The sequence below is a fragment of the Dasypus novemcinctus genome, chromosome 21 (genome assembly GCF_030445035.2).
Source record: "Dasypus novemcinctus isolate mDasNov1 chromosome 21, mDasNov1.1.hap2, whole genome shotgun sequence".
Taxonomy (NCBI): Eukaryota; Metazoa; Chordata; class Mammalia; order Cingulata; family Dasypodidae; genus Dasypus; species Dasypus novemcinctus.
In genome coordinates, this window is record NC_080693.1 from 73,039,145 (window position 1) to 73,059,319 (window position 20,175).

The 20,175-nt window shown below is 45.2% G+C and overlaps 1 protein-coding gene across 1 annotated transcript in view; it reads right to left on the reverse strand.

The window, feature by feature from the left end:
• FAM20A (FAM20A golgi associated secretory pathway pseudokinase) overlaps positions 1–20,175 on the reverse strand; it is a 64,099-nt gene that overhangs the window by 10,492 nt on the left and 33,432 nt on the right. The window contains exons 2-4 of the mRNA XM_004459490.5: positions 3,309–3,493; positions 2,374–2,424; positions 1,007–1,085 (exon numbers count right to left, since the gene is read on the reverse strand). Coding sequence (XP_004459547.2) covers positions 1,007–1,085; positions 2,374–2,424; positions 3,309–3,493 — 315 coding nt within the window. The remainder of the gene's footprint in view (positions 1–1,006; positions 1,086–2,373; positions 2,425–3,308; positions 3,494–20,175) is intronic.

The following is a 20,175-nucleotide window of genomic DNA, read 5'->3' on the forward strand; positions in this document are numbered from 1 at the left end:
CAACTGGCTCAAGGTTTGGAATCTAAGTAGATCTAATTCGATTTCACTGGAAGGCAGTGCACTTTGGAGGAGAGTGTGACTTGGGTAATAGAAACTCTTCTCTTGTGCATATCACCTCCAGTTGGCATATCCACTGGCCTAAGGTGTTAGGGCCCTACTTCAGGAGTCCCCAATTTGTGGGCTGCAGACCCTTTGTAGACCAAGAATCCATACTCATTCCAAGTTCTGGCTACAGACTGAACACAAACAATTTCGTCCATACATAGAACTACAAAATTTTAAAGCATGTCATTGCTGTTGTGGTGAATAAAGTAACAGTTCATTGAAAAGTATAATTGACTTCATAGTGGACTTACCTCATTGTTTAGTTTTTCCATCAAAACAAGTATTATCATGTAGGAGTCTATAAACTTGTCAACGTTAAAAAGAAGGCCCTAACCCTCTAAAAAACTGGGGACCCCTTATAGTGATAGAGTGTGAAGTCCGCCGCCGAGCTGCCTGGGTTTGCATTCTCCTGGCTCTACAGCGTGAGCCAGCTCGCAGACTGGGATCAGCTATGAACATGGCCCTGGCAGGGAGTCCTGCTACCCAAGTCACACTCTCCTCTGCGGTGCACTGCCTTCCTGTGGAATTGAACTAGATTCCAAACCTTTAGCCAACCTTTCGGAGCCTCGGTGGTCTTCATCTGTAAAGTGGAGATGGCAAGCACATCTGGCTCACAAGGATGTCGATGATTCAAAGACACAATTCATGTAAAGTGTGCAGCAGAGATGCTAGCAAGACCCTGGTAAAATTAGCTATTACTATTTAATTATTATCCCCAAACCCAATTATATGCTTAGGCAGCTTGCTAAAAAAAAAAAAAAAAAAAAGATAGAATTAGTCTCCTGATGACTGGCCTGAAGGTTTTAGGCCCTATCTCTTAATTGCTGGGGTAAGCTTTTTGATCAAAACTCCCCCAGAGCTGCCACAGCTGGGCTTGGAGGCAAGGAAGGCAGTCACTTACCTCATGGGTTTGAACATGGCCTTCCCGAAGTCTGTGAACCTCAGAACCAGCTTCAGGTGGACCCCGCTTGGCTTCACAACTGTGATGGGGCAGAAGAGTGAGTTAATGTTGCTTCTAGGCCTCAGCTGAGGGCCATGGGCCTTTGTCCATTCATTAAACCCAGCTGCTTTCTTTTCTCTTACTGCATTAGACCCTACAGACCAGGCCTTAGGATTTGCTTTACAAAGTCTGCAGAAAAACTCCATAGTACTGTGGAGAGTGTGTCCAGGGGCTCAAGACAACAGTTTTTTCTGCTGGTATGGGAAAAGGGCCAATGTGAGTTTCCCTAGATTGTACTCATCGAAAACCCCGAAGAATGATACCCCCGAAGGAGAACTGACGCCTTCCTCAATGGGAGATTTTATCCATATAGATTCTTTTTATGCATCTGTTACATTAGACTGGCTTGTTAAACTATGTCTCCCTCTTGAAGATTTTATGTCAGGGTGAGGATTAGGGTAAGACCAGTGAGGCATCTAGGGCATACCTGCATGACCTTGAAATTGTCTTCTGACATTTTGCCTCCATGCAACCTCACCCTGACCCAGCCTGGCTTTGAGCCCCGTGCAGGTCTGGGTGCTTTCTCACTTGCCTTTGTATCCAATAAGATGGCAGACGGCAGATGCTCAGCCAAATAACAGGGAAGCCCCAGACCCTTCACCTCTGTCCTGTCACAGCACACTGGGGTCAACGACGAGACCACTCCTTGCCAGTGGTGACCGGGGGAGGGCAGTATCCAGGCACCCCTGCATCTGTTCACAGCACCCTGGGAGGAGGGGGGCCCTACTGGATCCCATTCCTCTCTTCCTCCTTCTGTTGATCATCTACCCCAGTGGATCCCAGCCTTGGCTGTATTAGAATCACTCAGAGAGTTCAAAACATATTGATGCGTGTTCCTTACACTCTACAATTGAATCACACACTCTGGGGGTGGAGGCCGGGCCATGGCACCGTTGAAAGCTCCCCTGGTGACTCTAAGATGTCGCCAGGGTTACGAATCATGGTCCTGTACAATTGCTGCTTCAATTGGAAAATATAGTCCCATCCCTGGAGGATTTTGGTAGAATGCAGATTCTGATTCAGACAACCAGAGGTGGGGTCTGGGAGCCTTCATTTCTCACAAGCTCCTGGTTGAGATGCTGGTGCTGGGACCGCACGCTGACTGCAAGGTCCCACACGAGAGTGCCTCTGAAATGCTGCTCCTTTTGGTGGGGGGCTCCCAGGGGCAAGGCTAGGGATCATGCTCCTTCAGCTCCCCACCTGGCTCCCATCTGCCCAGCTGCCAGGGCCTGGGAGGATCTGCAGGGCGGTGGGCCCAGGCCACTTACTCTGGGTGCAGTCACATGCTCCAAGCAAGGCTTTCTCGTCCTGACTGTAATCTGTGAAGGAAGAGAAGGAAGGGAAGGCTGGAAGCCTCGTTCCAGCCGCCAACGCAGGGGGCTCTCGTCTTTGGCTCAGTCTACTCGAGGGGGAGGCTGCGATGTGGCCTGGGGCCCTGGACCCTACAGCAGGGGTCCCCAGGAGCCCTTGCTGGCTGCAGTCTCCCACCCTGATCCATCCCAGGCCACTGCTCACTAGCCCTGCAGTGGACCATCCAGCAGCACCTGGTGGAGATGGAGGCTCGTTTTCTTTCTTTTTTTTGCATTGAATCTGAGACCTCCTATATGAGAAGCTTGCACTCAACCACTGAGCCACATGGGCTTGAGTTAGTGTTTTCCTTTGCTTGTTTTTTTTTTGAGGAGGCACTGGGAACCGAACCTGGGACCATGTCTGCTCCCCTGGAGGCTAGTTTTGTCTCTGCTAATGATGCACTGAATCACTTAGACTGCCTGAGTGCTCCAGAGCACAGCCCTGGAGTCAGCTGGCCTGCGTCTGAATCCCAGCTTCACCACTGGGGCCTTGGCCAAGTTGCTTAACCTCTCTGAGTCTCAATTTTTCCATCTGCAGAAGGGCAATGATAATTTTTCATCATAAGGCCACTGTAAGAGAGAACGCATTGCCTCATTCAAAAGAAGCACTTAATAAACGGAAACAGTCCCCTTTCTGTAAGGGGACTGAACACCTCCTTAGGCCTCTCTTACAGGGTTGCCCTGAGATTATAGTTGCAGGGTCTATTTTAAAGGGAAAATGCTCTCATACCTATGATGCTATCTGCCAGGTGGCCGGGCCACCCCTTTGAGACGCCGCCTGGCGCCTGGTCCGCGGAGGTTTGCCACCTTCTCTGGGAGAAAGGCTCTTCCTCCTCCCAGCCCCGGAGCCTCACCAGCACTGATGGTGGGAAAGTGCCTCATGTCCTGGAGGAGCTGGCCGACGACAGGGCTGGCCCTGGAGTACAGCCCGTGGCGGTTGATTCCCAGGTGGAACTGGACCCAGCTGGCCTCGAGTTGGAGCTGCAGTGGGGGGCGCAGGGAGGTGAGGTTCAGCTGCTCTCTGTACATCTTTTGTCGTCTGAATAAGCAGGGAGACTTTTTTAGTTGGAGTCCTGCCGAAGCTCCTTGTCTGGACACCCCTTTCATTCTTTCATTCATTCCACAAGCGTATTAAGCTCCTAAGATGCATCAGGCTTTATGCTGTGCTTAGGGTACCGTGTGACGCAAAATAGATAAGCAGAGACACAGTTACTTAATACAAACCATGACAAATTCTGAGAAGGAAAAAGACAGACTGCTATGAAGAAAATTAGGGCCCTCATAATCTGGGAACTTTGAGAGGGTTCCTGGGCCTCTTCCTGAACTTTTCCATTCAGAATCTGTCTCTTACATCTCCCAAAATTTTAAAAATTCAGGATATAGGGAAAAGAGGGTAACTGGTGAGAATGATAAGACGGAGGGTGAGGAGCCATAAGTGGAGCTGGAATCTGGCTTAGATTGGTCAACACGTCATATGGGGAAAGAAGAATTAATTATTCACAGTGTTTGTCCTGCTTGGTATTCCTGTTCTGCCAGGATTAAAAGAAGTAAAGTGCCTCTGCCATTTAGAGGCTTAGAGTTTAGTTTGGGAGATAAGTTGTTTTAGAGAAAAATATAAGGCAGCTGTCAATCAAATGCTAGACATGGGTTCAGACTGGTAAACGTGTGGTGCAGAAGGAAAGATGATGAAGCAATGTAGTCAGAGGAAGGCTGCAGTGGGAGAAAGTGGACTTCAGCTGGATCCTAAAGAACAGGCGGTGGAGTACGGATTGAAGGGGAGATGCGGAGAGCACCCCTGGATCGGGAATGGTAAGAGAAGTGCGAGAGGCGAGCAAGGGATGCGTGTGTCTGGGGATTCGAGAGGAAGATGTGGAGGCCTTCTAACTGGAAGGCAAGGCTACCTGTGGATGTCCTCTGGCTAGGTGACGCTGACTGCGGGGTGGGGGGACCATGGGGTAGGGTTAGGGTGTCCTCTGCATCCACTGGGATAGCATACCTCTGGGATGGGTGCCAGGTGAACATGAAAGTAGATGTGGCCGGCCTTCTTGGGGAGTTAAACGTTCTCATGGGTGAATAATTTAAACAAAACAAAACATTCAAAATATTGTTTCAAACGTTGAAAAAGTGATGGCAAATAAACCTGAAGTGAGCCTGACCAAGAATGCAGGAGCATTCAGAGTGACGGAACAAAAAGCGTTTAGAAGATGACGCATTTTAGGTTAACAAAATGTCACACACTGATTTTAGTTTGTGGGAACCTCACTTGAACAGCTAGAGAAACTATTCTATCATAAATCCTGGCAAGACTTTGGTACTGGATAAAAATACTAAAACCCAAATACCTCAGAGAGTATTCATTGCACTATCATGCCAAATAATGTTGAAAGACTGGTAATGTATTTTTTCCTCTGAGCTCTATTCCATGAGCTTAAGGAAAAACAAAAGCATATTCCTAAACAGCAAAAAAATCCTGCATTAAAATAAATACAGATATATTACAGGGAAGAAAGCAAAGTTCACAATCATTTTTTTAATACATTTTTTTCTCTTTTTTAAAAAATGTTACATTAAAAAAATATAAGAGGTCCCCATATACCCTCAACCTCCCTCACCCCACTCCTCCCACATCAACCACCTCTTTCATCAACGTGGGACATTCATTGCATTTGGTGAATACATTTTGGAGCACTGCTGCACCACATGGTCAATGGTTTACATTGTAGTTAACACTCTCCCGCAGTCCACCCAGTGGGCCATGGCAGGACTTACAATGTCCAGCATCTGTCCCTGCAGTACTACCCAAGACAACTCCAAGTCCTGAAAATGCCCCCACATCATATCTCCTCTTCCCTCTCCTACCCTCAGCAGCTACTGTGGCCACTTTTTCCACATCAGTGCTACAATTCCTTCCATTACTAATCACAATAGTTCCACAGTAGAATATCAGTAAGTCCACTCTAATCCATACTCTATTCCTCCATCCTGTGGACCCTGGGATGGTTATATCCACAATCATTTTTTTAAGATAAAACCCTAGATCTCAAATTTTCACTTGGTCACTTTAGACGAAACCTCCAGGGTCAAGTCCTTAAGGAGTAGATGTGCTCTCAGCACTGCCCCCGGTGGAAGAGTTTGGGAAGTGCTGAGAACCAACTAGGTCTTAGTTCTGGCCCAAAGTGACACCGAGCAGAAGAGTGGCAATAAGCTAAAATAGTTTGGTTGTCCTTTTTTGGGGGGAGGTTCCTGTCTGGGATGAAAGTCAGTCGGCTTAAAGAAGAGGCTCAGTTTCATAAATTGACGTGTAGGGAAGGAGGTCTGGGAGCGTTAGTACCTGCTCCTTGGTACCTGCTCCAGGGTCCTGTAACTTCTTGGCTTGCCTATTTTTGGACAACTTCACCTATTATCACTGAACACTGAACATGTTAAAATGAGCCCCATGTAAAAGTGGTTGTTTTTCTGTTTGTTCGCTATAATTTTTGAAAGTTTTCTTTTACAAATTTGAATTCTGTTAAGAGTATTCAGTAATACAAACTGTATGAAGTCATCACCATTGACTCATTGCTTTGTAGACACTTAATGATGTTTTAATTTGCTTTTGAATTTGGACTTTTCTTATTTCTGAGCCAATGCATCTGTTACTGCTGCTGTTGTTCAGGCCCTGGTGCCTTTTAAAAGCTTGTGTATGACTTAGGCAGTGTGTCCGGAGGTCTAGTGGGCGAAAGATCCTCAGGTGCTCACCCACAACCTTTGCAGGTCCCCAGATAGGTCGTTCCTCTGGACAGGACAGAGGGTTGGTGGAGAGAGGTGATGGGCTGAGAAGGCAACAGTGCACAGCTGGAGCATCATATCTGAGCACATTTCCACCCATCTACAAAATTCAATTAGCATCCTGCTGGGCAGGACTGCCTGTTTCCATTCATTCTTTTTTTCCTTTTTTAAAGATTTATTTTTTATTTATTTCCCCCTCTCCCCGCGCCTTCCCCCCTCAGCTGTCTGCTCTCTGTGTCTGTCTGCTGTGTGTTCTTCTGTGACCACTTCTATCCTTATCAGCGGCACCGGGAATGTGTTTCTTTTTGTTGTGTCATCTTGTTGTGTCAGCTCTCCGTGTGTGCGGTGCCATTCTTGGGCAGGCTGCACTTTCTTTTGCGCTGGGCGGCTCTCCTTATGGGGCACACTCCTTGTGTTTGGGGCTCCCCTATGCGGGGACACCCTGTATGGCATGGCACTCCTTGTGCGCATCAGCACAGCGCATGGGCCAGCTCCGCACGGGTCAGGAGGCCCGGGGTTTGAACCTTGGACCTCCCATGAGGTAGGCGAACGCCCTAACCACTGGGCCAAGTCCACTTCCCTTCATTCATTCTTTGATCACCTTCTCCAGGGACTGAGATAAGTATCTGCCAGCAGTAGATGCATTCTATCTCCCCACCCCAGCTCATCTGCAGGAAAAAAAAAAAACAAACTTAACATGCAAAACATGATTTGAGCAGTTACTAATTTGGGGGATTTCAGAAACAGGTAAGGCTATTTTCCCCTAAAAAAGTCAGTTTGGATGTCAGACAGTGAGCTACTCTTGACCAGTAAAAAGAAGCCAAGGTCATTACTTTCCTGAACTATGTGGCAGAACACTCTTTAGCCAAGGAGGGTGAAAACAAAACAGAGAGATGTTGACAAAGAAAAAAAAAACTGTCTGTGAGACGCGTGTCTCTACCCTCTCCATCTGTACAAGTGATTCCCCAGATGGAAAAGAAAGTCGTGGGAACAAGAAGGAGGCCATGATTATCTTGTACATTTACAACAGTAATTTCCTTAATTGTTCAAAAAGCTGAGAAAAGGCAGGCACCACTCGACCAGGCCTTTGAGCTGGTGGGGAGAGCTTACCTCGGTAGTCAGGGAACCTCAGTACCTGCCACTCTGGTCCCCCTCTTCCCGGCAGGTGTACCACACACCACCAACCAGAACGGCCCAACTAGACCTTCTGCGCTCTATCTTTGCTCTGGGAGACACTACGTAAAGGGATTTTATTTCAGTGTTTCCGCAGCAAATGAGACTTCTCATTGGGCATGCTCGGACCCATAAATCAGCCTTTCTTCCCATTGTCAGACTGTTGATCTTTGGGAGCCAGTGTTTCGGTGACCAGGTTTCTATCTTGACAGTGTCTGATGCAGGTTTCCTGAGCCTTTGGTGATGAGGTTCTTTTTTTTTAAGATTTATTTATTTATTTATTTCTCTCCCCTCCCCCCGACCCCGGTTGTCTGTTCTCTGTGTCTATTTGCTGTGTCTTGTTTCTTTGTCTGCTTCTGTTTTTGTCAGCGGCATGGGAATCTGTTTCTTTTTGTTGTGTCATCTTTTTGTGTCAGCTCTCCGTGTGTGTGGTGGTGCCATTCCTGGGCAGGCTGCACTTTCTTTCACGGTGGGCGGCTCTCCTTTCGGGGCGCACTCCTTGCGTGTGGGGCTCCCCTACGCGGGGGACACCCCTGCGTGGCACGGCACTCCTTGCGCGCATCAGCACTGCGCATGGGCCAGCTCCACACGGGTCAAGGAGGCCCGGGGTTTGAACCGCGGACCTCCCATGGGGTAGACAGACGCCCTAACCATTGGGCCAAGTCCGTTTCCCGGTGATGCAGTTCTTGATGCGGGGTGTTGAATATTTATCTTGTTCCCCTTTGCATCTTCACCATTGCATTTTTTCCTGGATGCTTGAACGAGGTCTATTCGGTCTTCTGTCGATTGTCTTGTCACCTCATCACTATATTTCTGTGAAGGTGTAACTGCGTGCCTGTTCCGTTAATATTAATGTTAATATTGCTTCTTGTCTGCTCCATTCTTGCCTGCATTGGAAACCAGTGCCCTGCGCTGCCCACGGACCTCCTCTGATGGGACCTGTATCCCGCCTGCTGTGCTTTCTCCTTCTATTTACCCCCTGGTCTTAGCTCTTCCTTCCAGAGTCTTACTCCCGTGATGGTTCCTAAAGCTACAGCAACTAAGTCCTCCTGGAGCCACCATTTCCTCCTCCCTGCAGCCTGTCACTTCATGTTTTCTGTTACTCAGACCTTGAAATAGCCAACTGTAAAGAAAGACATGGTGAAGCTGAATTCCAAACCGTGGCGCTGAACACTATGGTTGAGAGCTGAGGCAAGCATCCCAGGTGGAGGAGAGACAAATAGAAGGTTCTGACCAAAGAAGTGACCGTAAAGTTAGCCAGGACTGGGGAGGAATGGCCTTTGTTGGAAGGGACGTTTGAAAGACCATCCAACCCAGCTTCCCTTTCACCTCACAACATCCCTACCAAGGACTTAACTGGCTGCAATGAAGAGGATATAGCATACACAGAGTAGTTCAATCAGTCTAGCTCTGGGTATTATAAAGCAATTTTCATCTGAGCCTAAAAATTTTTCCAATTTCTGTCATCAATGAGCCTTACTTTTACTCCCTGATGTTATGCAGAACAAATCCCTTTCTTATACTATGACCTTGGAAATACTCAAAGATGGTTGTCACATAACCTTGGCATCTTCCCATCTTCAGGTGAAGTTTCTGGCAATCCCTGCATGGTCTTGGTTATGCTTATCCACCTCCCTCTTATTTCTGACTCTAGACAAAATGCAATACTCCCGATGTGGCTTGCTCAGTGCAGAGGAGAGAGGGACAATCACCACCCTCACTCTAGATATTTTCCTTCTATTAATGTAAGCTGGAGACTGAATAATTTTTGGAAAACCACATCACATACCTCTTTGAAAATTATGAGAGTGTTGTGTAGGCAGCAGAATTCTAAATTGGTCCTCAAGATTCCACTCCTTCATACCCAGAATCTCTGACTAGGATGAAATCACTATCATGCCCGGATTGTTTTGTATGGCGTGGTGGACTTGGCTGGGCCTGAACTTGTTACACAGGCCCTTGAAAGCACAGAGGCTTCTCTGGCTGGGAGCAGAAGGGGAAGCCAGAGAGAGCAGGAGCATTAGAAGGACGTGACACACCGTCGTGGGCTTTGAAGATGGAGGGCACCACGTGCCACAACCACAGAGCGCCACCAGGAGCTGAGAGTGCTCCCTGCCGACAGCCTGGAGAGCATGAGGACCTCAGTCCTACCAGTGCAAGGAACTGAAGTTTACCAATGACAGGAGTGCCCCTGACAGAGAGGCCAAGCTCAGACGAGAAGCAGCCAGCTGCCATTTTGATGCCAGCCTGTGAGCCCTGGCAGAGGACCCATCATGCCATCCCAGGCTTCTGACCTGCAGAACTGTGAGGTAAAAACAGGCATGGTTTTAAGCCTCTAAGTCTGGGAAAATCTGTTACACAGTGCCAGAAAGCTAATGCAGATTCTCTTTACAGAGGGACTGAAATTCTAATTGTGCTTCTCTTAAGCAAATGTTTTTTAAAACTTATTTTAAAAAATACACCTAAATAATACTGCATCTTGAAAACAACTCACATAAGTTTTAGCATTTGATTTGGCCATGAAAGTGTTTAATCAGCCTTAGGATGGTACTTATATTTTAAAATGAATTCCCCAGGGCCACGCAACAGAATAGAAGTAGGCTGCTAACTTTTTGGACCAAGGATGCAGAACTATCATGGTGACAGGGGTCACGGACTTATATGCCTGAGAAAGTGAGGCAGCTGAAGGACAAGGAAGAGGGTTGGGGAAAATGGCAAACCGGAGAGCTCACTGTCCATCTAAAGGGAAACAACTGCTACTAAGTTTTAGCTGACAGTAGTCATGTCCTTTTATCGTTCCTCCATTACTTGTTCATTCATTCATTCATCAAATATTTGTCGACTGCCAGACACTGATCTCCATTCTGGAACTAGGGCTGTGAACAAAATAATGTCTCTGCCCTTGTAAAACTTACATTTTTCTTAGAAATCATTTATTCTGAGTTTTTAGGAGAAGCTAGAAGCCCAGATTCTGATCAGACGCTGGAGCCTCTTTTTAAAAAAGATGGACTCAAATGAAAAAAAAAAAAAATCTTGTGTGAGCCAGACAACAACAAAAAAATGAGCAGCAAATTTGTGTTCTCTGCTCTATGCCTGTGAAGCAAATGTATCTGGCAGCTGTGTCAGGGTGGGGTAACATTAAGACACACTTCCCATGTACTTCTGAGGAAATCTATGCATAGAGGAGACAACTCAAGGCCAGGGTGTGCTCTTATTATTTTAAGACCGTGGTCTCTAGGAGCAGTAGAAAGATGGCTGGGACTCCTCTCCCAGGAGAGCAAGTCCGTGGGCAGCCTTCCAGCTTAGGGGTGCAGTGATGGGGGTGGGGAAGACTGGGCTTTCCTCTCTTCTAAGGTGAACAGCAGGTCCATGAGTCCAGCTCCCCTGTCCCCACCCAGAGAAAGGAACAATTTGTACTGTTGATAAAATCATTTGAAGTGACAAATGTTACACTGCTTCAGACCTAGGGTATTATGGAAATCCAGGGAGAGGACACATTGCTGACCTGGTCTGTAGGCTGCCTGCCAGCTTTTCCTTATTTTATGAGCATTTATTTTTATTTTTAAAAATAGTGGGGCCAGGCTAGTTCCCAAAGGTTAGCTATGTGACGGCTAAACTCTCTTGGGAGTCTGGGGGAAAGAGTGGCAAGTCTTTAGCTAAAGTAGTCACCCTGAATGAGACCAATACAGAAAATAAGTTAGAAGAATGAGAAAAATTATTCTGGCTGTGCTGTGTTTTGGGAAAGGACCAGGGCCGCGATGGAGCTTTTGGTGGAGCTGAGAGCTAATGGATTCCAGCTACAACAACAGAAGGGGAGAGAGAGCGTCCAAATCAAAAAACAAATGTAGCAAGTTGACTGTAACTTTTGAACTAGGACAGGATGCTCCTTAAAAGTACGGCATTTACTGTCGGTGGGTAAAGGTGGCTTTCTGTTTATTCTTCTGCCCTGGCCAGAGACAGGTCCTAACCCAACTCGGGTTGGGGAGATGGAAGGGGTAGAAAGAGTATCCCCATGTCCTCTCCGTTGTGGTTTTAATGTTAACATAGAGCTGTCAAGAGTAATTAATTTCTTGTAGGAAACTGCCTGAAATTACTCCTGGGTGGGCACCCAGCATCGGTGTGCTGGAGCTGGCTTACACAGGTGGCTGGAAATTGGTCATGGTGGAAGTAGCTACACCATGGAAATTGGTAAATGCCACAAATCAACTTTTTTTTTTTTTTTAATTTTCAACCTTTTAGGAGAGCTGGTTTTCTAGCACACCACTCACTGGCCTGGGCTCTGCTTATAGCTGTGTGCTTGCACGTGTAAAAAATGGAAACAGAAAATTTGCCTGCTTTTTCTGCTTTTGGGGGAGAAAAGTAGAATTGGAAAATAGCAGCTCAATATGGCAACAGTAAAATCACAACATTTAAAAATGAATCTATATCGATAGGTACAACATCAGGCAAGATAATCTTGGTTTTAAAGCCAGCTTTAATTAATTAAGGAAGAGAAAAGGTTTTGGTAATGGGTGGTGGAGATGGTAACACAACATTGGAATATAATTAATACCACAGAATTGTGTACTTGAAAGTGGTTAAATGGGAAATTTTGTGTTGTATATAGGTTACGCGAATTAAAAAAAAAATCCCATAGAACTGTACAACACAAATTGTGAACCCAAATGTAAATGATGGGCTATAGTTAACAATATAATTATACTAATATTGGTTTATCAATTGTAACAGAGATACCACACTAATGTAAAATGTCAATAATAGGGAAACTGTGTGAGGGCATATGGGAACTCTGCACTTTCTAGCATGATTTTTCTGTAAACCTACAACTGCTTTAATTAAAAAAAAAAAAAGTGAATCGGTAAGCATGGAAGGATGATGTTTACATCAATCAAAACGAAACCTTACTCACAAATCATGTGACCTTGAGGGGGGTTGAAGATCACTGCTTCTTACCATCTGCAATACTGGAGTTTTTCTTGGAAATTGTTTGGAAAAGGAGCAGCACCTCTATTAGGAAAAAAATACATTCACATGGTTCAAAAATTTAAATTACAAAAAGCTTCCTTCCATGCCTGTCCCCTTGTTCCCCACTTTCCTTCTCTTGCAGCAACTGACATCGTCAATTTTTTTCTTTCATTGTTTCTTTCCACCTTTCCTTTTACAGATATGGTAATAATAAAATCCACAGTCTTGAAACTTGCTTTATTTTCTTGTCGATAGATTTTGGAGGTTGTTCCAAGTCAGTTCACAGACCTGCTCTTTCTCTTTTACGGCTGCACAGCGTTCCAGTGTATGGGAGTCACACACTGTGAATGCATCTAACCAGTCCCCAGCGGGCAAAAACAGAGGTTGTTTCTAATCTTTTGTTTTGAGAAGCAGTGCTGTGATGTGTGATATTTAACCTGTACATATGATGTTTCTCAAGTGTTGGAGTACATCTATGCAATGAATTCCTAGAGTTTTACTGATGGGTCACAGGGTAGGGACATTAGTAATTATAGATATTGCCAAACTGTCAACAGTGTTCTCATACTTTTGATCTTTGTCAATCTAATGGGTGAAAAATGGTATCTTAGGGTATTTTAAGTTTGTGTTTCTATCTTGTTATGAATGGACTGAGTATTTTGCATTTGTATTTCCTTTGGTCATGTATTGCGTTGTTGGTTTTTTTCCAATTGATTTTCTATATTCAGAAAATCAGCTCTTTCTCTGTAGAGAAGAATTGCAAATAACTTTTTTTCTAGTTTGTTGTTTGTCTTTCAACTTTACTTATGGTAATTTTTTTTTCATTTTTGATTTTATAAGTTTGATATTATCAATTCTTTCATTTATGGCTCTTTTCTATGTTATACTTAGAAAGGCCAGTCTTACTCTGAAAAGACAAATACTAAACCAAACCTAATTAAACCATGGTTTCCTCCAGTATTTTGTGGTTTCCTTTTTTTTTAAAGAATGGATTTTTTAAAAAGATTTTTTAAAAATTTATTTCTCTCCCCTTCACCCCTGCCCCCGCCCCCAGTTGTCTGCTCTCTGTGTCCATTCACTGAGTGTTCTTCTGTGACCACTTCTATCCTTATCAGCGGTACCGGGAATCTGTGTTTCTTTTCTCTGGTTGTTGCGTCATCTTGTTGTGTCAGCTCTCTGTGTGTGCGGTGCCATTCTTGGGCAGGCTGCACTTTCTTTCACGCTGGGCGGCTCTCCTTTCGGGGTGCACTCTTTGTGCATGGGGCTCCCCTACGCGGGGGACACTCCTGCGTGCCAGGGCACTCCTTGCGCACATCAGCATTGTGTGTGGGCGAGCTCCACACGGGTCAAGGAGGCCCGGGGTTTGAACCACGGACCTCCCATGTGGTAGACGGACGCCCTATCCATTGGGCCTGTGTTTTCCATTTAAATACCTGATATATCTGGAATTTATTTAGGTAAAGACATTTGGGTACAGATTCACCTTTTTTTGGTTTTTCCCCAGGCCAGTCAGTTCTCTCAAAATCATTTATTAAACAATCCAGTTTTGTTTTTTTTTTATATTACTGATTTTAAATGTCATCTTTATCATATAATAAATTGCCATTTATCTTTGGGTCTATTTCCGGATTCCTCATTCTGTTTTGATATTCTGTCTAGCCATCCTCCAGTATGATACTGTCAGGACATTTTTAGCTTTATGGAACACTATAACATCCGTAGGGAGGCTCCCCACCCTCCCCAAGTTCTTCTTTTTAAAGAGTTTTCCTATTTGGGTTTTTATCCACATGCATTTTACAATTAAAAAAAAAACCTCTTCAATGATGTAAACCTTAAAAAGAGTTTTAAACAGGCTTATCCAGTGACATTACTACATTACTTTCTTGCTTTATTATAGTTATTTCTTCTTGGTGATTTGCCCCTTTCATTAACATAATGACCTTCTTCATGTCTTATTGCAGTTTTGCATTTCAAATCTATTTTGTCTGATGTTAGCATTGCTACTCGAGATCCCTTTTAGTTACTATTTGCACGGAATATCTTTTTCTAACCTTTCACTTTCAACCTGGTTGTGTCCTTACCTCTGAGGGGAATCTTTTGTAGAATGCATTTAAATGGCTCATTATAAAAAAATTCAGTCTGTCATTCTGTACCTTTCGATTGGGGACTTCAAAGTTATTGCTGTAAAGGCTTTACTAAGTTTGTCCATTTGATCCTTTGGCCTTCTGTTGTCATATCTTAATACTGTGTGTCTTTTTACCCTTTAATTTCCCCTTCCTAATAATCTTCATTTCTATACTCTTCTCTAAATCTCTCACCCTTGTTTTTTTCTTTTCAGGCTATAGTACTCCCTTTAGTACCTCTTGTAGATTTAGTCTTTTGGAAACATACTCTCTCAGTTTTTGTTTTTCTGTGAGGACTTGAAAATCACCCCCATTTTTTTTCTTTTTGTATTTCACGCTTACTTTTTTTTATCCCCCTCCCATGACTTTTTGCATACTGTCTGCTCTCTGTGTCCATTTTGCTGTATGTTCTTCTGTGTCCATATTTATTTATTTCCTCTTCCCCCTTGCGGCTTGCTTGCTGTCTGCTCTCTGTGTCCATTCGCTGTAGGCTCTTCTGTGTTCTTGCTTGTCTCCCTTCTTTTCATTGTCACCTTTTTGCTGAGTCAGCTCTCTGTGGCGTCTGTGGGCCTGGCGGCGCGCCGTGGTGTCAGTGGGCCAGGTGGCGCTCCATGGTGTCAGTGAGCTGGGCGGCGCTCCGCAGTGTCAGTGGGCCGGGCGGCGCTCCGTGGCATCAGTGGGCCGGGCGGCGCTCCTCAGTGTCAGTGGGCCGGGTGCCGCTCTGTGGCATCAGTGGGCCAGGTGGTACTCCATGGCACTTGCAGGCCGGATGGCGCTCTGTGGTGTCTCTGGGCCAGGCTGAGCTTCACGGCGCTTGTGGGCTGGGATGCAGTCCGCAGCGTGTGGGCAAGCCCGCCTTCACAAGGAGGCCCTAGGCCATAAACCGAGGGCCTCACATATGGTAGACGGGAGTTCATCTGATTGAGCCACAACTGCTTCCCTCACCTCCATTTCTGAAGGACAGTTTTGGCAGATACAGAATTCTTGGCTGGCAGTTTTTCTCTTTCAGTACCTTAAATACATGATACCACTTTCTTCTTGCCTCCATGGTTTCTGATGAAAAGGCAACACTATATCTTTTTTTTTTTTTTTTTTTAAGATTTATTTATTTATTTCTCTCCTCCCCCCCAGTCCTGGTTGTTTGTTTTCTGTGTCTATTTACTGTGTTGTCTTCTTTGTCTGTTTCTGTTGTTGTCAGCTGCATGGGAATCTCTGTTTCTTTTTGTTGCATCATCTTGTTGTGTCAGCTCTCAATGTGTGTGGCACCATTCCTGGGCAGGCTGCACTTTCTTTTGCGCTGGGCGGCTCTCCTTATGGGCACACTCCTTGTGCGTGGGGCTCCCCTACGCGGGGGACACCCCTGTGTGGCTCGGCACTCCTTGCGTGCATCAGCACTGCACACAGGCCAGCTCCATACGGGTCAAGGAGGCCTGGGGTTTGAACCGTGGACCTCCCATGTGGTCGACGGACGCCCTAACCACTAGGCCAAGTCCGCTTCCCTAAATCTTATTGATGTTCCCTTGTATGTGATGCTTTCCTTTCTTCTTGCTGCTTTTTTGAATCCTCTCTAATCTCTGATATTTGTCATTTTGAATAGTAGGTGTCTCAGAGTAGGTCTACTTGGATTTATTCTGTTTGGTGTGCACTGTCCTTCTTGGATGTCGATATTTATGTCTTTCTTAAGAGTTGGGAAGTTTTTGGTTATTATTTCCTCAAATATTCCTTCTGCCCCTTTCCCATTCTCTTCTTTTGGGACACCGATAATGTGTATGTTTGTGTGTTTCACATTGTCATTCAATTCCCTGAGACCCTATTCCACTTTTTCCATTCTTTTCTCTGTTTTCCTATCTTTTCAAGTTCATATGTTTTGTCCTTGGTATCACTAATTCTGTCTTCAAGCAATTCAAATCTGTTGTCATGTGCCTCTAATGTATTTTTAACCTTATCTATTCTGTCCTTCATTCCCATAAGCTCTATTACTTTTCTTTGAAAGCTTTCAAATTGTTCTTTACGCTCACCCAGTGTCTTCTTAATATCCTTTATCTCTTCAGTCATATTTTCCTTCAACTCCTTGAATTGATTTAGGAGATTTGTGTGATTATCATTGATTAGTTGTCTTAAATCCTGTATCTCATCAAGATTTTGGTTTCTTCCTTTGGCTGGACCAACTCTTCCTGTTTCTTGGTATGGCTTGTAATTTTTTGCTGATGTCTAGGCATCTGAATATGTTGGTGAATTTACTTTGATGGCCGATTTCTCTCTCTTTCCTAGGGTTTTGTTTCATGGCTCTTCCTTGATTTTTGATTCAACTTATTCTGTCTTTAAAACTGCCCAGCTTAAGTTATCTAAATTGGGCTAGGGACTCACTAATGGGATGCAGATTATCATCCAGGGGTTGGGGATAAGGGAGACCTAAAAGTAGTTTTTCTCCTTGCAATTTCCGGCCAGCCAGCAGATGGTGCTTGTTGGTGAATCTTTCCACAGAGGTTTCTCTTTCAACTTCCACTTCCCTGTGAGTCTAGTCTGGCGAGAGCCAAGATTCAAAGCGGGCTCTGCTGACCAAATTCACTGAAGAGAAACCACTCTGTCCTCGGCCACACCCTCCCTCTTCCCAGGGAGAAAGACATCTGTTCCCCTCTCAGTGGGCTGCAGTGAGCCAAGGATTTTATTCAGGCTTGGCCTTGAGAGTGGGGGATGGTACTGTTTCCAGCTGTTGCTGTGGAGTTTAGTAACTCATGGGTGTCATTTTGGCTTTGTCTCTCTGTCCCTTGTCCTCCTGGGGGTTGTGCAGCACCATGCTGGTCTGCCGATCCCCAAAGCACGTCCACTGGACAGTTTTTGCCTGTACTCTGTCATTTTTTATGAGAGAGTTGAGCCCCGCCTGCCTACTCTGATGCCATCTTTCTGGAAGTCGCTTTCTTATTGATGAGAGTGCAATTGGTACAGTCTTTCTAGAGGGCAATTTTCTAGTACATTTCAAAATTTATAATGGGCTTACCCTTTGACTCAGCAATTTCATTTCTGCAATTTATGCTACAGAAGCATTTGTACAACTGTGCAAGAAAAGATGTTTGCTAAAATGTTTATAACTCTAAAAATGGAGAAAATATAAAGATCTCTGGTAGGGGTATTTATGAGATGGCTCTATATGCAGTAACATAGAAGGATGTCAAATTGCACAGTTGCATGGAGAGATTCCCTTTTTTTTTTGGTTAAAAACATCATATGCATGTATTTCTATAGACACAAAAGCGCATATACTTGTATTTGGTGTGCACGAAAAGAGTGCATCCCAAACTGATAATATGGTTAGACTTTGGGGGTGACCATGGTCAGCTTTCACCTTTTACTTCACATATTTCTGTATGTGTGCAATTGAACATGTACCACAAAAAGATGTTCTTTTACATCACCCCTTCACTCCTCCATTTATCTTCACATCTCGTATCCCTCTTATCCCATTTATTTCTGCCCTGCATCTTATTTGAATTACTCCTCCCTGACCTGACAGACAAGCTTCCTTTGCACCTGGCTGGGCTGTGACCCACACTTTTGGATCATAATGCCCCATGCCCTTGGCCACAGTAGTTAATTCAGCGATGTGCACAGGACCCCAGCTAGGTCAACCTAAGGATTCCTAAAGACTTTTGAGGGGCAACCAGAGTAGAGGTGTTCCATTTTTTCTAGGGTTACCAGCTCTACGGAGACAGTAAATGAGATGCTGTTGATAACCAGAAAGCCTACCTCATAGTGGCAACACAGAGGAAAACAGATGAGGGACATGAGGGGGCTTGAGGTTGCCTAATGGCCTCATTTGCACAGTTGGATGGAATCATCGCACTTGGACTTTTCAGTTATTTGAATGGAAAAAACTCTTTTCCTTTAGCTGGCTTGGACTGGATTTCTGTCACTCTCCTGAAAGACGTGAACCCTGCTGCTGACTTGCCCCACCTATGTGGTTTGGGAGACAATGTCAGCTCCTACTCTACACCCCGCTTGGAGGGACGAGCCCGGGTCATCTCCTCTGCCCCAGAGGTTCCAAGCCGAACTCTTAAATTCATTCCCTGTGTCCACAGTTATGAGGCACTTGACTTTTCAAAACATTTAAAAATAAATAAGCAATATCACTTCCCTAATCTCATCTTAGATGTGAGTCAATGTGAAAGGAAAAGATGCCACCCTGTGCACTGCTGGGTGACAGTCAATCCCAAGGTCCAACCAGCCGTGGCAGCCATCCCAGAATGCCAGTCTTCAAGGAGAAAGTATTGCCCTGCTGGTCCCTCGATTTTGGACTTCTCCTGTCCTCAAAACCATGAGCCAACAAATTCCCATTGTTCAGACCAACCTATTTCATGATCACAGCTGGGAAACCGAGACAGGTGCTTTTCTCAATAACCCTTCATTTGCCACTCAGCCTCTGATTAAGGCCCTAGATCCTTCTCCAGACCAAATTAGATTTGCGCTTTTTCCAAAATCACCCCAGATCTTTTTTCTTGGGATGCTAACAGTACTTCTATCCATTCTGATAGCAGTCTTCACCTTCAGAATTCCTTCGGGGACCATCTCACACTCTCCCATCTCCAGCACAAATCTTTCATTGACTCCCAAATAAAGGGCACATGATACTAAAGCAACATGGGGCAACAAGGGTGAGAATGACGTCACTCTGTGCTGGAAAATGTGAGTGAGTTACAGAAGAAAGGGGTTGATAAGCATAGAGGGCTTTACAAGAACAAATGAGTGGCAGAGTGGAAACGGACACAAGTTTTGTTCCACAGAGACCTTGTTCTGCCCCTTACCAGCAGAATGATTTCGAAAAGTGCTAGATGTTTTTGCTATACACACAGTTTCTCAGTTGGTCCCACAACCCTCCCATGAGATAATATTCTTATCTCTGATTTGCAAATGAAAAGACTGAGGACAAGGCAGGGCCTTAAGTAATTTAAGCCCTCTATGTCTCAGTTTGCCTCTTGTGTAAAATGGGGATATTGACACCTATCTCATTGTATGTCTTAAGAATTAAGTGCTGCAATATCCAGCTGTGGAGCAGGCAGCCATGAATGGTTGCTAGTTTTAATGATTACTTTTACAGTTTATGGAGACTGGAGATTAGAGACCAGGTAGATGATGAGTTTTCAACAACACAGTTCTACTGGGTAACTAGAAACCACTGGTTCTGCAAGTCGGAGCAAATTCCCTTGGAGCCTCTCATCAACAAGGGATGGATATCTATGCCTTATTGTGGCATTAGACACCACTGTTTGCATGCCTTGGCATCTCTGTGAGGTTGTGGATCATCCACGGGGCCTTGGAATCTGCTGTAGCTTGTCTGTGGTCTCTCTGCGAGCAAATGAAGCATGGGCCAAGTCACTGAGGCATTAGAAGAAATTGCTATGTTCCAGCCTTTGAAGGTTCAGGCAGGTCTGGGCTGGGGACAGAAGGGCAGGTGTCTGCTGGCAGTGGGAGGGGTGGGACCTGGAGCTGGGTGCTTCTGCTGCTCTAGGTAGGCTAAGTGGGAGCCAGGCTCCTCATACGCTGCCTGGGGTGTACGAAGCTGAGGTTGTGTGGAGGGTTTCAAGTGGTCCCCTGTTTCCTTCTGGGATCTGGAGGGCAGAGTAATTGGGTGCAGTATTAATTTGCCAGGTGCTAGGAGTGCTCCAGGCCAAGTGGGGAGACAGTTGTGACTCAGAGG